Source organism: Balearica regulorum, chromosome 2 (genome assembly GCF_011004875.1).
Source record: "Balearica regulorum gibbericeps isolate bBalReg1 chromosome 2, bBalReg1.pri, whole genome shotgun sequence".
Classification (NCBI taxonomy): domain Eukaryota; kingdom Metazoa; phylum Chordata; class Aves; order Gruiformes; family Gruidae; genus Balearica; species Balearica regulorum.
In genome coordinates this window covers 51,892,418-51,909,513 of record NC_046185.1, presented here as the reverse complement: position 1 = coordinate 51,909,513, position 17,096 = coordinate 51,892,418, and the positions used below count along the sequence as shown (strand labels likewise).

Here is a 17,096-nt window from a genome sequence, read left to right as displayed (position 1 = left end):
AAATATACCTACTTCTTTCCATTTTCTGAATAAAAAGTTGGAACTAAATTAAAGTTAACTATGTAGGAAATGGTGTAAATACCTATCACAAGTAATGGCTATAAAAAGCTGTTGGTGTCCAGATAGAAAGGACTACAGCATGAAATTGGTCGTGATTAAAATCTCAAGTTTTTCACATTTTCATTACCTTAGCTGATGCAGAAAATTATTCCCCTGGGTGGGTGGTTTACTTTAATAGTTTTGTTGCCATATTAACAGGTCAAATATAGATTGAATACATACTTTTTATGTGGTTAGTATAGAAAGTGATGTAATTATGTGTCAGTATTGTTTTATGGTTAACTGGCTGGGCTCATATTTGTGAGCGAAAGGATTAATATGAAATATTGGTGACTAATTTGTCATAGTGATACTTCAGAATAAAATCAAAATAATCAGATGTGCGTAGGTTACTGGATCTACTGACATATCAATATTCACATTCAGTGCTTTTAAGATTGGGATAATTGTCTGTATCTACACAAAATTATCACAACATGATACCTAATTTCACTGTGTGAACATGTTTCCACATCTTCCAGAGTTTGGAAGAATTCCACTGTATACCACACAAGTGAACAGTCACCACGGAGAAGAGGTATTAGTGGCAGATACCTGTGATCCGCAACTGTCCCCTGTACCAAGTAAGTGTATTAATAGATTTAGTTCTAATTCCACTCAAAATAAGGCAAGAATATTCTAAAACTGAGGGTTCATCAACAGCTGAGGGTTCATCTCTTTAAACACAGGAGCCAGAAAAAAGATATTATGTTTAATCACAGAATTGCTGCTGAAATGCCTATCTTGTAATACCTGTCTGTATGCCACTAGATCTAGTGGCATAGCATCAGGGTTTAGAGTCAAGAAATAAGAGCTGCACTGAGCTTCTTCTTACTGCAGATATCTTATATTTAGGTGACTTACCCAATTGGCTTAAGTCTGATTTTTCCAACTGTACAGGAGATAAAACGTTCTGTGAATTGCACGTGTCTGACATGAATATGCAACATTTAGAAGGGCTTCTGTTAATTATTCCCTTTTTTGCAATTGTGAATTGGTACAAGGCTTTAAGTCCTTCTCCATAAACAGTTCTTTGACAAGAACTTTGTGTTCCTTATTTTTTTTCGGTGAAGCATTTAACTATTAACTGTAGGAATCAGTGTTTTGGAATTATTTGTGCAGGTCAGGTTTGTGGTGGCTGTAGTTCTTGTACTTTCCCATCATATTACCTTGCCCCAGTTTAATAATGAGTAATATTAAACTCCTAAAAGAAGGGAAACTCATCTATTCGGTTTCCTAATAAAAAGACAGGAAGAATAATAAGTGTCACCTAGGAAATATGCATTGCAAACATTTTTACTATAAGTATGTTATCACTGTTCTACATGCTTTTCTACTCATAAAGATAAACCAAGGATGGGAGGCTATCCTGTTCCAAAGCCATCTTTTAACTTGGCTGCAGTCGTGGCAGAAACAATTGGACTTGCTGTTCAAGAGGAATCTGTAAGTGGTATTCCCAGATTTCTTACATAATGAGCTTTTTGTGCCGGTTGTTTTCAAAACCAGTATTTTTCTCTTTTGCATTAAAATTCTGCAAAAGTATTCCGAGTTCCAATAAGCTCATTTTGATTTGCTTTTGCTTGCTCATTACAGAATTGCTCTAGCAAGAAGAGATATAACTGTGCTGACCTGTCCAGGGGTTGGGGAGGAGGGTAGTGGCGCAGTTCCTGCTGTGCATACAACTTTCAAGTTTCACTAAAACAGTGGACTAAATCTTTGGGTCTGCCAAACTCCCTTTGTGCAGTAATCAAGTCTAAGACACTAAAAAAAGATTATTTGGTGATGAGACTGGTGACTCAGGCGAGATTATTTGATGTCTTTGCTTGGTAACTACAGTGAAAATGATAGCATGCAGACTTTTTTTTGCACGTGTGTGCATTTGAATGATGAAATTTTTTAATTTCCGTAAGATTTCTTTAAAGTTGTTGGCCAAAATTTCATCTCTCTTGTAACTTTTATTAATTTTCAGTTTTGAATGGTTCAATTTGAACAGGTCTTCAGAGTCTTTATGTGCAAACCTAGCATATTTCTGATTTTTAATTCTAATAGCTTCTCACACTTCATTTCTTTGTTTTCCTTCACCACTTGCAAGGAGTCCCACAGTGTTCTGAGTCCTCCCCACACTAATGCTGTTATGAGCCAGGCCCCAGAGAGCATGCAGTCTGAAGACTCAAGAAAACATCCAGCTTCTGAATCAAGAAATGATGGCAACAATTTAGGGTGTGTTTCCACTTGGTTATAACAATATTTTAAACAGGCTTATATGAAGTTCTGGTTTTAGTAGAATTTAAAACCTTACAGCAGTTTGTTTTAAAGGCACAGACTTGGAAATAAATATTTTCATATTATATGGGCTTCTTTCAAGTAAATAGCATGAGAAGCGAAGGAACTGATAGAATGCAAAACTGTGGACTTTTACTTCATTTGCAAACTTCTGATTTGGGCTTTCTATGTACACAGTCCCTCCCTCACTGACTTCTTGTTATTGTGAGGTATCTTCTGAGGCCCATAAACCTGGGGGTAAGGGATCTGGAGCTGGGGTAGGAAAATGATCATAAAACCTTTCTGCTGACCATATGTCACGCAAGTTGACTGTTGCCCTTCCCACTCTCCTCGGGATGTTGTGGTCTAAACTGAATTTTTTTTGCCCCTATTTGTCACCTTAAATGTATATTTTGTTGATGACAAGTGAAAACCAGAGTACCTGAAAGAAGCTTGCATGCTTTCCTTCACTTGCAGAAGCTCTGAAAATCTGTTATCATGGTTATAAGATCAATACAAGAACCTAGATAGACTGCTATCACAACCATTCTCACTTTCGTCCATTTCACTGCATTGAAAGGTAGGGAGTCCTTTGGTGGAAGAGTTTTCTAGGTAGGCTTAATTCTGTCCTTGGTTCTCAGCTGAATGTGGAACAGAATTTTACACCATACTAAAATGAAGGACAAGGTCTGTGTTTCGTTTGCCGTTTATGGCTTTAGGTGCAACAGTACTTAACTCCTCGACCAAAAATTTCCCTCTTCTTTTTCCTTCTGTTTTCAGTTAATACTAGCAGCTCTGACAGCTTATAAGTTCCTATCAGTGATCTACTTTAAATTTTTGTATAGCCCTTTCTCTCCTCCCAGTCCCCTGTGTACTCTAGAAAAATACCTCATCTCTCATTGTATTCAGTCTTTCAGATCCATCTCAGAACACTCCACCACATGCTGACTGGGATTCTCAGGTAGCCTCTCCTGTTTTTGGAGCTTCTAGCAGTGTGAAGAACAACTCAAGTACAAGTCATGCCTCTTGTATTTTAGATTCAGGATTGAAGCCTAATCTCAAAACCAACCTCTTCAACCATCCTTCCAGTTCCAGATCTCATAAAAGTAGATCAAAATCTGAAGATGTTGCTTTTGTTGCACCACTGCATCTTGGAACTGAAATCAACTCAGTTATCAGCCAGGCCTCTATCAATAGGCAAATGGTTGTGAAAAAGAATACTAATGAGGCTGTAACCTGTGTTGGAAACACTTGTGCAACTAAAAATGAGGTGATCAAGAGCGAATTCCTTCTCATGCACCAGAGGCAGTTAGAAAGCAGGTGTGCTAAGAGAAAGAAAGCTGAAGATGAGCCTGCAATTAACTGTGAAAAAACATCCTTCAACAAAGAGAATTCTATGCCCTTTCAATCAGATGTTCAGCATATTAATGGGGAACATACAGTTGATAAGCCCTTGGATCTCTCTGATCGCTTCTCTGGAGTTCGTAGTCAAGACAAAAAGCAAGGAAGTGAGGAGACCTGTAAAAATAGACTGAAACAGGTGACTCTGCATGACATTTTTTCACAGCTAGGGAAGCCCATTCCTGAAGGTTCATCGTCCATTCAAAATGCCAACAATGAGAACTGTTTGTTTGGCAGAGAGTTACAAGAGGAATCCCGTGTACAAGAGGCAATGCTGGGAAAAACATTCCCAGATAAGAAAAACCAGATCCAAATGAAAGAAGAAGTTCCTCCCTTCAAAATTGCACCACCACCATGTTCTCCAGACACAGAGAAACTTTTTGATCATGTGCAGGTATGCTTTTCTGACTTTTTTATTTCTTCTCCTTTGAAATACTATATTTAAGTTTGGGGAAATAGTAAAATTGCAATATGTTGTTAGGTTGCCAGTGGCCATGTACCAAATAGAAAGAAAACAAGGACAGGACATGGAGAGTCTGAACCAGCATCTGTACTTCAACCAAACCCTTGTAGACTGTCAAAAAATAAATCACTGCAAAATGAGCCAGGTAACTGGATGAAAATTTTCCTTTTATTGCCCCCCTGCCCCTCCAGCCTGTGCTATGGTTGAATTGATTTTTTTCATATCTTCTTTTCTCCCACTTTAATCACTTTCTCTGTTCTGCTTCTAACTTAGTCTCGTCCTAGTCAGGACTTCTCAAGATCACCCCCCACATTTTCAATCTATGTCTTCCTTGCCATAATAAATATATCATTGGCATTCAGCTGTAAACTCAACAGGCTAGGAATTTTGTTCTTTCTCATTTATTTAGCATTATTGTTTACTGCAGCATGTGACTAACAAATGCTGAAATAAAATCTCAGAAAGTTTCATTTTGTCTGTATCAAATGCTTGAAAATTGTACTTAAGTATAAGGATAAGCCATTTTGTTAATATTTTGGATGATTCTACAATTCATCTGTTAAAGAAATTTTAATGATAATGAACAGATGCTACCAAATAGTCTTCCTAGAAGTTGTATCTTCTTTCCTGTTAAGTGGTCCCAGTCTGAAAACTTATTTTTTTAACTGGGATTGTAGAATTGCTTCAGTACTTTTTACCTGAGCTGTTACGCCGCATACTTTACTTAGAAATACTTGCGTTGTGAATTTAAAAAAAACCTGTCAGCAGTTGGTGTGGCCATGTAGCTTGGAATCTAAACCTCTACTTCACAGGTAAATCAAGAGCCAGGAACAGTGGCCAGGCACTTTTCTACTCTTTTGCATTCTAAGACCTGACTTTTGTATTCTTATTGATCTAATATCTTCTATCTGGTATTAATAGTACTTGATTTACACAGTACAGAGATTTTACCTACAAGAGTATTGTATGTATTACATACCTCATGCAAACACAAAGGAGTGGTGTGTTCCCTGAATATGACAAAAAACTTAAAGATCTAAGTTTCTAACTCTTCAGAGAAAATAGGATTTACACCAAATGAGTGTGTTTATTGTTTAAGAAAAACACAAAGATGAATTAATAAAAGGAAAACTGACTTAAATTTAGAATGTTGTTGGCAGAATTGGATTCTGATTATTTGCCATTTTTCTCATATTCTCTGCATCCAGACCTGAAAGATAAACCTTTAGAAAACCTCCAGTGGAGCATAGACCCAGGAGCTGACCTTTCACAGTACAAAATGGATGTTACTGTGATTGCTACAAAGGTAAACTTGTGTAACATGTCTGCATGTTCTATGATATTGAAAAAAGCCTACAAAAGTAGTGTCATGAATTTGCTTCTGGGCTGACCAAAACCACTTTTTAACAAAAATCTAAATTCAGCTCATTTGATAATTGTTTGCACTTCTGAAACGTTTGTTTATGTGTAGTACACTACAGATATCCTAAACCATCTCCACTATCTAGTTGTATTTGATAAACTTAGCCAGGTGGCTACTCAGTATGAACCTGATGTGTTTGGAGGTGTTTGGGGTTTCTTTTAAGACAAAAAAAAAATCTCATTATTTTTTTCCTGTGAAAATGTTTGCTGTGATATCTCTTTATGTTAAGTAATAGAAAATGTACAGATAATGACTATATCTCTCTTTGAGTTGAGTGCAGGTTGGTTATTAGGATTTCTGAGAATTCTCCTAAGGACTATTTGTTTTCTCTCACTTAAAGGCTGTCTTAAAATGTTTAATCTGACCAGTTTTTAATTTCTATATGTTTCATTGTTACTTTTTATCTTTGTAGAATTTAATATAAAAACTTCTCAGGCATTTCTTGGCCATCAAGTAATGTAATCCACCAGATAAATGTTTCATTTGAATTTCAAAACATGTTATTCACTTACCTAGATTTTATGTCTTTATCATGCAGAAACTACTGCAGAAAAAAACATCACAGAAAGTGTCCAAAAGAAATCAGTAACTGTTGTGGAAGTGTTTCAGATACACATCAATGGCACTTACTACACCAGTTGCTTCTGAGCGCAATTGTCATGTTTGGTTTTTTTTAGGGTGGTTCTCTGTCAAAAGTCGAAGGGGAAGTTGTTGATATGGATTATACATATGTTAGTGATAGTGTGCTATTAAAAATGAAAAATCAAGAGCAAAACCAGGAAAGCAGTCCAAGTAAGATTTTTTTTTCTTTTTTTTCTTTTTTTTTTGTCATTTGTGTGTTTGTTTTGAGGAGGAAAGAGTGAAGGGCATGTTTTTTCTCTGTATGAATAAGTAGTAGAAAATAGTTTGCAGTAAAAGAGCACTGATGTGTTTTTGTAGGTTACAAAGATCAGTCTTTTTCCTAGTAGAATCAGTGGTGGTTGTTGAGCATTTTTTAACTTAGATTAAGAAAATGATAGGATTTGTGCTGAGATAAGAGACAGTAGCTATGCTTTTACAGTGCTTAGAGTTAAATACTTAACCATGTAATAGTTCTGATCTCAGATGCAACAATCACTCTTAAAACAGCTTTGAAAGTGTGCTGTGTAATCATATCAAACTTTCTATGGGAAGACTAATTTCATTTTTAATGGCATATAAATAAAACTAGGATACTTAAAATAAGTCCAAATGTGTTTATATCCCATTTAATTTATGGTATGTGGTGAATCATGGCTGCAGGGCAGTGACATTTAACGGTGTGTTTTGTTTCTTTAAGCTGTTGCAACTTGATCACATTTCCATAGTTTATCTCCTACCCATAGAAAGTATTTCCTTCTGCTTGAATAACTCCATAATTACAAGAACAAAATTTTAATGTATCCAGTATTAAGGTTAAAGGTATATCAAAGTGATTTAGTAATTAATCAAATTTTAGAAATTGAATCAAGGTATCTTTATGAAAAATATATGAGCATTGTCCACATTTAAAAGATTGACAGAGAAGTTGCAGAAAGAATAAATGTATTGCTGGTGTTGAGTTAAACAGTACTGAAGCAGGAAGTACATGCTAGTTCTTTTGATACACATTCAGTCAAAATACACTTTCTTGACTTAAATTGTTGAGAGACTGATTTGGATGTTCATTATGGTTTTCCTAATAGGAGGAGAAAAAAAAATGAATGATACCTTAACAGAAATGTTTGATCGGACAACCCATGAAGAGTATGAATCCTGCCTACCAGAAGATAGTCCTCTTGCATGTGATGAAAAAGAAACTCTTCATGATGAAGAGCAGGATAAGGGAGTAACAGCAGCAAGCAAGAAACTAAAGAGTGGGATATAATTTGTTTTGTCTTTATTAGCCTGGTTAAACTACAGTAGCTGATTTGAAATAAGGCTCTGTTCTCTAGGAACAAATATGCCAAATAAACCATGAGTTCATTTTTCATAAATTCATGGAAAAAATTATTCATTGTAAGGACATAACCAGTATGAAAATTATTTTGGCAGTTCATTTATATAGCCACCACATAAACATGGGATGTGTAATGGAAGTTGGCATAGAAGCTGTGACTCTTACAGAAAACAGCAGGTTTTGGCTGTAGATTACTTGCTTCTTTTCTTCTCCTTATCCTAGGTTCGATCGAAGGTTTTGCAGTATCTTGTATTTTAAGCAACCTTTCCTTTGCTATTTTGCTTATCTTTTTTTACTTGTCTTGCTCCTGTTTTCCTTCTATTCCAGTAATGCTTTTGATCACTGGTTCAATCAATTCTATATTATTTTTAGTATCTGTCTGAATCTGTTTTGTCAGACTGAATGTACATGGCATTTTTGTATTTCTTAATAGCTTAATAGCTTCTTTTGTATTTCTAAAAGCTGGCTAATAATTTTACAGACATTTCTCCAGGCAGTCTGTTAACCTCATTTGACATGTAACTTTTTGTTTTGCATGTATATTTACAGAACATGAGGATAAACAAGATAAAGCCAAACAGAAAGCTTTTGTGGAGCCATATTTCAAAAGTGACGAACGGTAATTTCATTTGTACTGTACAGGCATTTTAAGGCTCTTTATATCCTCCCTATGGGGAACTTATTCTTCATAAAATAAATGTGTTTGTGCATAATGTACTAGCAGCTGAAGATGCACCAGTAAAAGATCTAGTGAATTGGATAAAAGCCTTAGATAAAAGCTGGGGTAGGGGGTAAAAATAAACACATTGAGATGCCCATCTATCACATTTGCTGAAGAGGAAGGATTGCCTCTTCTGTGTCTTATAATTTTATTGAATGCAGTATTTTATAATCTGTGTTTTTTTCTTATAGGCATGTGGTTATGCATCAGTTTGAGCAAAGAGCCTATGGGTTGCTTGTACAAATAAAAACCTTTCCCTCTCTGGCATTTTTGCCCCTTCCTCTAGGCAATAAATGAGTAATGTTTAACAACTTAGTACCTCTTTGTGCTTCCTTTATTGCCTTTCTGTAGTCTAGCATTGGTAGTCTGAGTCTTCATTTCATAATAATACCAACCCCTTCAGTTAAATAGTTGTTAGCTTATTTTTTTACCTCAGCATATGTTTTCTTTATTTGGTGTTTTGTGAGCAGATAAGTTAAAAATAATATGTTAGTTCTGTTCTTGAACCCTAACATATGTTCCTCTTGCAGAAATCAGTGCAAAATACAACTGTGTCACGGTCAAAATAAATATTCTACAGAAGATCTATATTTGAGTAATTTTGATCTAGTAATTACTTTCACACTATGAAAAGCCATAATGAGGAGATGCACATCTCTGGTTATGTAAAAGATCATATTACATTTTAAAAAATCCTGGAACTGTTCCAGTTACAAAAATAGTCCTATTCAGCTATAAATTTCAGTATGATTAGATTTTGCAGGTATTTTCTGATATTTTTTCTTTTCTTGAGACTCTCCTTCATTGTGTTCCAAAAAACAAAAATTTCCAGACATGCAGGAGAAATAAATGTGCTATCATGTGAAAATGTTTTTGTTTTTCAGAAAGAAGACTGTGTTAGATTTTCCTCATATTGAGGTTATTCGAAAAAAAGAAGAAAGAAGAAAATTGCCTGGCCATACTTGTAAGGAATGTGAAATAGTAAGTAGTGCTTTAAAATTTAGTCAGTCTTGCATTCTTCTAATTCTGCTAGTATTGAAGTGCTAAAGTGTTGTTGAAATTATGAATCTGGTTGCATCATCATCAGTACCTGCAGTAGCAGAGAAGTGTTTTCCAAAGCTGTTTTATGAAGTTTTGGGTTGGTTGGTTTGTTTTTAACTGTAGTAACTGCATCTAACTTAGTCTTAATTTTTTTGTGTGTATCTGTATGAGGATAGAATCTTCTCACATCACGGTGCCAGTAAGATTTTTGTTAATAAATACATTAGCTAGTCAAAGAACAATTACAAGTTTCTAAACTTTAGCTCAAAAGCTCTACTGGAATTTACAGATACCAGAATAAGTAAGTTCTATGTCCTGTTGTATCTATAAATAGATATATCTTGATATTTTTTTCCTTGTTTTCTGAGGTGTCTGTATTTTCAGATAATGGCACCGGCATAGGTGCCAATGTGTATATATGTGCAAATGCACATAAAAATGTTTACATTACAAGGTTAAAAAGTATGAAATTTTAGATTTCATGTTATACTTTTTTCCTCCCTTTCAAATTACTAAACTGCTTTCAGATACTTGGTATAGAGATGAAATATTGAAGTAATTGCATGTGTAATAAAGACATATTTCATTTGGTCATTAATAGATTTTTCAGGCTAACGTTAATTAGGCAATGATTTTATAAATTATAACTCACCAGAAGTGTGGATTAATAACTGAATAATGATGGATTCTCTGGAGTCTTTTCACTTCATTTCCACACCTATATAGAACTAATATTTTTCACAGATTCTCCTGCTATTCATTTTGTAGTTAAGTCATGTTTACTTAGCTGAAGAAATTTATTAGACTATATTTTTAACAAAAACACATTCCTGAAAAATAGCTTTGGTAAAACTCATTAAATACAAATAATTAAGCTTTACAGTCAACTATTTTCAAAAATATGTTTGATTTAAAGAGTTTGAAAGAAAACAAAATGTTGGTAAAAAAACCCAAAACAAAACCAAAAAACTCCCTGACTTTCTGACTATTTCTTGGCCCAAGAGACATCTGTTAAGTGTTTTAATTTCCTGTCTCTGCAAGCTACAGATCTTCTCTCTCAGCAAATCCAGTTCTTGTTACTTTCTGGCAAGCTAGAGTGGTAACTATGGTCTTTGGAAACATTTACAGCTCCAATTTTACAATGTTAGGTTTCTGCATTAAACTTTAGAAAAGTTTGGGTTTGTTGGGTTTTTTTGTTGTGGGTTTTTTTTGAGGTCTACCCATTCAAGATGAATATCTTGGAATGTGTGGAATGCTTGGCTGTGTCATTGCACCATAATAAAACTAGCTTTGAATGAAATGCCTGTGGAAGAAGGGAGTATTAGACTAAGCGTCAATGATGCTTTAAAAAAGTCTTGGCTTACTTATTAATCATACAGGTTTGAAAAGTCTCCAGAGTCTAAGGAAATACTTAAGGAGTGGGTAGAAATCAGTAAATTGTTTCTGGTCATGTGCTGCATGCAGTATGAGAGCGGGGAGAGTTATCTGTCATTTTGAGAGGATGTGAGAGATTTAACTTCTGCATATGCCATAGAAGACTGATATTGAAGTCCTTTATAAGTCCTTATCTTAGAACTTTGCGGAAGCATCTCATTCACTTTACAGCATAAAACATGTGATAAGAGGTCTTTTTTTTGGTTTGTTATGACTTTGGGATGCAATCAGAGAAAGATTCTATGCAGGATTTACTGGTAGCTTGTAAAAGTAGCATTTGTTAGTGTGGTTATTAAGTCTAGCTATGCTTTAGATAAGTAGGAGAATGTCAGATGTTTTTATATATATTTAGATTACAGAAATTACTCTTTAACTAACTTTGTGCTGAACTAATGAGAAATGTTTTGAGGGTTTGTTCTCTTTTTTCAGACCGCAAGTTGTAGAGTTCTGTAAACAATTCTGTTACAGTGAAGATACTGCAGGATGAGATTTTGCATATCTTTTCATACATGGAAAAGCCTAGCTCAAATTTTTTGTGTGGGTTGAACATGCTGTGGATAGTGAGATCAATCTAGAAAACAGCTGAGAGTTCTTTTTCCTGTTTAGCAGACGTATCATGTAACTTTCTCATTCTTTGTAAACTCTAATAGATTTCTAAACAAGCAAAAAGAAAAAACTTACTTTCTAATTTCTTTTGAATACATAGTTAGCTTGATTATTCATTGGTCTTTATTTTCTGTTCCTACAAAACTGTACTGTATTTTTCATTGTTTGTTCCATAAATATTCCTCACCAATCATAAACACTTTAATTAAAAAAAACATGCAGCACGATGCAAACTTTTGGTAGGCTGATTTCTAAAATTCCAGGCTATTTAAAGGACAAACATAAGGTGCACTGCTAATTATCCCTAATAGATAGCTATCCCTAAAAGACTCAGATATTAATCTATTTGGTTTACATAGGTACTGTAGAATTCTTATAATTAATTTTGTTGACTTAATACCATTTCATTTCTTAACTTTTATCAGTGAAAATTGATATGTACTAGATAACTACCTGTTCCTCTTCTTTCATTAGTCTCTAGATCTTTAACTGAGTGGCAGACATTTTTCCAGTTGGGTCTCTGAAGTCCAACTGCACGAGTGACCCTACTCTATCTGACTCAATCCCCAAGCTACTGATAGCCACTTAAGTTCTGGTCTTGGCATAGGTTTTTTCCCTGTTTAAGGGAACGTTGTGTAAGACAGTGGCAAATATTTTCAAACTAAATATCCCCAAATTTAGTGACCGAAAGGGGTTCTGTTGTCAAGAGTGTGGGAGTATACTGGGCTTATACACAATATGTTTTAAAGAACCTTTTACTAGGGGCTGATAACCAATACTATCTTTGAAACTGGAAATTTATTCTATCCTGCGTACCAGGACTTTGTAGCAGACAGACCAGGAATCTGAAATTTTGGGTACAACCTGCTAACAACCTGAATCTCTGTTTTTGACCAGGAGACTCACATCTTACTAAATCAGATTCCTGTGCTAATAAGGGCATTGAAAGCAGAATATGTTCAGGTGTCACGTTTTGTAGAATGGCAAGAAATCTGAATTGATTTTTGGGGGAAAGAAAATGTACCTCAGTTTCAGGCAGAGTCATAGTTCCTACGGACTACAGAATCACAAAATGAAACAAGTCTACTTTTCCTAGTTCATGTAGTTTTGTCACTGACATTTTCAGAGCTGTGATTACTCTTTTTCTATACAATCATCAATATTTTATGTCATGATTTTTTGGAGGAGGATTTTTATGCCTATTTTATACTTTGTCTGCCATCTAGTAGGAAAAAAAGGAATGTATCAGTGTACTTCTATTCCAAGTAAGTACATGTGCTGAAATCCTACCAGTAGATGGAGACAGGAAGTAATCTCTATTGCCAGAGGTATTCTGTTCCTTTCCTGATTTTCCTAGTCTAAATCACTTTCCAGGTGATTGAATGAGGTTTTAAACCTTAGTTTGCTGGTTTGAATTGTAACACTTTCATTTCAGTAGAATTGTTTCACCACTTTTAGGAGGGTCCTTGTGCAATCCAAACAGTGACTGTTGGCTTGCTACTTGAATCAAACAGTGCATTCGCTTTGAAAATATTTTAGTACTCTATGATATCTAAGTGCCAGATTGCTATTTTTAGGAGATGCTGATTAGAATCACAACCTAAACCAGTAGAAAACTGCATGAAAAAACCCTTATCTTTCTATGATGCTACTCATGGGCACACCAACCAAAAACTTTGGGGAGTGTATATACTTCTCTCATTGCAGCCCCCAGTACAGCTGACAGGGATGACAGAGTAGCTAGCCAATTTGGTATATATGCTAGAGAATCCCCAGCTGGCAGATAGTTTCTGGAGTCCCAGTGTCAGTCAGCTAGTTAAATTAGCTCTTTATTTACTCCTTATTTGAGGGTAATAGGGTAATAAAATAGGAAACATTTTAACTTAAGTTTGCTGTTAGTACTGTAAATTTAGACACTGGAAATAATTCTGCAGCATGGATTTTTTTTAGTGCTTTTTTAAATTTTCTACTTTATTTGTAAATGTGAGCCGAAACTTAGTTTATTAGAAAATTCCCATCTATTTCCACACCTGTGTTCCTTAGCTTTGTAAAATCAGTCAGTAAAACTGTTGTCATAAGTAATTGTACACATACCTAAACCTTGTACCTATGGTATGTTAAAAGATACAAAGCTAACAAACTTGCCACCATAAGGTTATACTTAATCTGTAAATTCAGTAAGCTTTTAGGATAATGGCCAGGTGTTTGTCATTTGGATGACAAATCTCTGCTCTTGGCTATCCTCACCATTAATTTTAGATAACTCTATTAATAAACAGTGATTGACAGTGTCATTGTGTAAAGTAGTTGCTCTATATGTATGAATTCGTTAACTTGGATTTCTTATTTTTTTCCCTAACATTCAGTATTATGCAGACATTCCAGAAGAAGAGAGAGAAAAGAAACTAGCTTCCTGTTCAAGACACAGATTTCGCTACATTCCTCCAAATACTCCTGAAAACTTCTGGGAGGTTGGATTTCCTTCTACCCAAACTTGTGTGGAAAGAGGTTTGTGCAAAAACAGCTTACAAAGCACTTTTTAAAGCTGATTTATTCCCCCCCCCCCCCCAAAATGGTTCCCTGAAATTATCTCTAGTTCATAAAGCAGCCTTTCTCACCCAGTCTTGTTGAGGTCTGTTTACTTATTGGCAGCCATTATTTTGAATAAATATTGTCTTTTTTAGCAGCTCCTGTACTACTACGAAGAAGGGAATCTAAGGAAACCTTCTTAGACCCTAGATAGAGAAGGCAGGAGTAATCGGGACTTTTGTAGAACTTAATTAAAACCCTACATGTCTTTGAATCAAAGCAAGAATTGGTTCAAGATTTTCAAAGGCAAAGGCTGAGAGATTGTACTTACCGAGGAGAGACAGGCAGCACTGTTGATGTCCTTTGTCTTTATCTTTAGAGCTCCACAATACCACGTGGTAATGGAAATGTTCAAGGTGGGGTGTGATTAAATAGTTTTTAATACATATGCCCTGCTTGTTAGTGACACTCAAAAGCTGGGACTTTTTGTTTCATTTTGTCTGGGGTTTTTTTACTCCTCTTCACACAAAAGATTGTTCTTTCCTAAATAATTCTTCTAAATCCTAGAGCTTGGTGTAAAAATGAGTTTTTACTAATGATGTTAAAACACAGTGAGTTTGTAGTGTACTATATGTACATTTCTTCAGAAGTGGTGAAACTCTGAGGTAAGGAGCCCTATATGAATTCTCTTTGAGTTATCTTTATTTGTGCATATGTGATTAGCTGTGAAGCATTAATCTTCACTTATTTTTATCTGTTCTCGTACCAGTTTCAGGTCAGTCGTAGGAAAATATAGCCAGAGATGTATATGCATTCTTGTGTGATAGTGTTACAGTATCATCCTTAATCTTTCAGAACAGGGAGCCTTGATTTTTGGGGACTTATATAATGTTTCTAGTGCAAATCATACTGCTTAATCAAGACTTACTGAGGCACACAGAATCACACAGAATGGTAGGGGTTGGAAGGGACCTCTGGAGATCATCTAGTCCAACCCCCCTGCTAAAGCAGGATCACCTAGAGCAGGTTGCACAGGATGGCATCCAGGCGGGTTTTGAGTATCTCCAGCGAAGGAGACTCCACAGCCGCTCTGGGCAACCTCATTAAAATTAGCTTCCTGGTGTTCTCCTTGTCCTGCTAGAGTAAGAGCTGTTCAGTTGTTAATGGTCCTTGACAGCATATCAGATGCAGACTTTAGATCAACCCTTTCTTGGTAAAAAGCCATATTATACGAGAGTACAAGAACACCAAAACACCAGAGAGACTTCCCATGATGAACAATTGCAGCTGTCACTCAGAAGTAGTGGATGTAAATACAAAGGATCTATTTTCTACTTCTTATTGATATCTTGAACCCATTGTTGTTCATGTTGTTGTTGTTTATTTTTAAATAACTGAGTCGCATAGACACCATTTTCCAATTATGAAGTAGGAATCTACTACTTTGACTTCAGAGGATGTTAGTGCTGATAAGTGGTAAGGGTTTGATAAAAGCCAGGTGCTGTTACTGGTTTGCATAAAAAGTCTGCTTACTATCAGTGTTAGCTAAGTTGAGCATGTTGCAGAAATTTTCTATACACTTTTCAGAGAGCTTTCAAGGTGTCTTTGATCCATAGGTTCATGTTTAGCTTTTTCCAGATGGACAAGTCTTTAATAAATAACAATGCCCTGAAAACAGAGGGAGGTACTATTTAGACCCCCAAAGCACACATGCCTGAAGTTTCCTGTGTATGACTAGGAAATACATTTTTAAAAGGTTTGTGGGTTGATTTTTTTTTTTTGTCAACTGAATTTGCAGTATTTAAATACTTTGTTACTCTTACATAAAATCTTCTGTAGAAAAGACAACAAAAAATGTAATTTTGTTTTGAGTAGATGAACAATTCATAGTTCCCATTCTCTTCTTCAGTATTATCTGTCTGTATTGCATTACTATGTAGTCATCTACTAGAAAGCAGATGAGTGTTTTCATTAATGATACCACACCCGGGGATCTCTAACTCTTTTTGTCAAGTGAGAACCAGTTGCCATGAAAGGAAAAAAAATTTCACAAGTTATTTTTTGAGGGTAAACAAAAAATGAAACTAAAGTTCTACATGTTTTTACGTTGGAATTCTTACCTCAGATTTGTTCTTATTCTTTTAAGGATATATTAAAGAGGATCTTGCTCCCTGTCAACGTCCAAAAAGACGGCAGCCTTATGCTGTAATGTTTTCTCCAAAAGGCAAAGAGCAGAAGACATAAAGGATGGGGAAGTAAGGCACGCTGACTTGAAGAGTATCTTTCCTGTCCTTAGATATTTATAGTTAATATAAACTTGAAATAAAGAACTGTGTTTTCCACAATGATAGATAAATCATTTCATTAAATATGTAAATTTTATAAAATTCATTTGAAAATCTGATGTACCAGGAAACAAAACTATTTAATGTACGTTTGTTTCATATTGTGTTAATACATTTTGTATTAATTTTTGCACCTGTCAGACAACGAGTCTCCCACTTTTTTCTTTGAAGTCAGCAGCTAAAATTCCAGCAAATCCTTTCTAAACTTTGTGTCAGGGAGAAACTGCTTTGAAGTCACTGAAATCAGTTTTTCTTGCAAGGTCTAAGTGCCTGTCAATGGGAACAGAAATGCAGATTTTGTAGGGTGCTTCTATTTTGCACTGGATTTTTTAAATATAGCCTTTCTCTTTTGGCAATAATGGTTATATCTACTTGTAATAAAGCTGTATTAAATATGAAAGGTATCTACTGTTAATAGTTTGGAGCTATAAAAACCATGTAGTCTAAGTGTCTTTCTTACATTTTTGTGTTAAATGTACAGCACCATGTTTTCCTCAGCATTTAAGTTAGAATATCCAAATTTTTTTTTCTTAATTTGTATCTGTTTGTATAGCTATGTCTCATTTATTGAAAAGGATATAAGCATTGGTACTTCTAAATTTGGTTGACAGTTATGCATGGAGTTCTCCTAGGTGATAACCATTGCTGTCCACTAGATTAGGAAGGATTCTGCAGAGGTATTTTAAATTCATTTTTTGTAGCAGGGAATATAGTTTCATACTTGCGTTTGGAGAGTAAAAGCATACAGAGACAGGGTAATGCTTTTATATAGCTAGGCAGGCCAAAGATCACTAGAAGATTCTTAGGAATAAAAT

General features: G+C 35.2%; 1 protein-coding gene across 6 annotated transcripts in view; it reads left to right on the top strand.

The window, feature by feature from the left end:
• RBBP8 (RB binding protein 8, endonuclease) overlaps positions 1 to 16,681 on the top strand; it is a 41,358-nt gene extending 24,677 nt beyond the window's left edge. For all 6 annotated transcript variants that reach the window (XM_075744246.1, XM_075744244.1, XM_075744245.1 and 3 more), the window contains 12 exons: positions 582 to 683; positions 1,445 to 1,542; positions 2,192 to 2,319; positions 3,271 to 4,156; positions 4,244 to 4,370; positions 5,434 to 5,531; positions 6,326 to 6,440; positions 7,352 to 7,522; positions 8,155 to 8,224; positions 9,211 to 9,307; positions 13,774 to 13,915; positions 16,083 to 16,681. In XM_075744246.1, coding sequence (XP_075600361.1) covers positions 582 to 683; positions 1,445 to 1,542; positions 2,192 to 2,319; positions 3,271 to 4,156; positions 4,244 to 4,370; positions 5,434 to 5,531; positions 6,326 to 6,440; positions 7,352 to 7,522; positions 8,155 to 8,224; positions 9,211 to 9,307; positions 13,774 to 13,915; positions 16,083 to 16,180 — 2,132 coding nt within the window. In that variant the 3' untranslated portion in view covers positions 16,181 to 16,681. The remainder of the gene's footprint in view (positions 1 to 581; positions 684 to 1,444; positions 1,543 to 2,191; positions 2,320 to 3,270; positions 4,157 to 4,243; positions 4,371 to 5,433; positions 5,532 to 6,325; positions 6,441 to 7,351; positions 7,523 to 8,154; positions 8,225 to 9,210; positions 9,308 to 13,773; positions 13,916 to 16,082) is intronic.
• Positions 16,682 to 17,096: the final 415 nt, after the last annotated feature.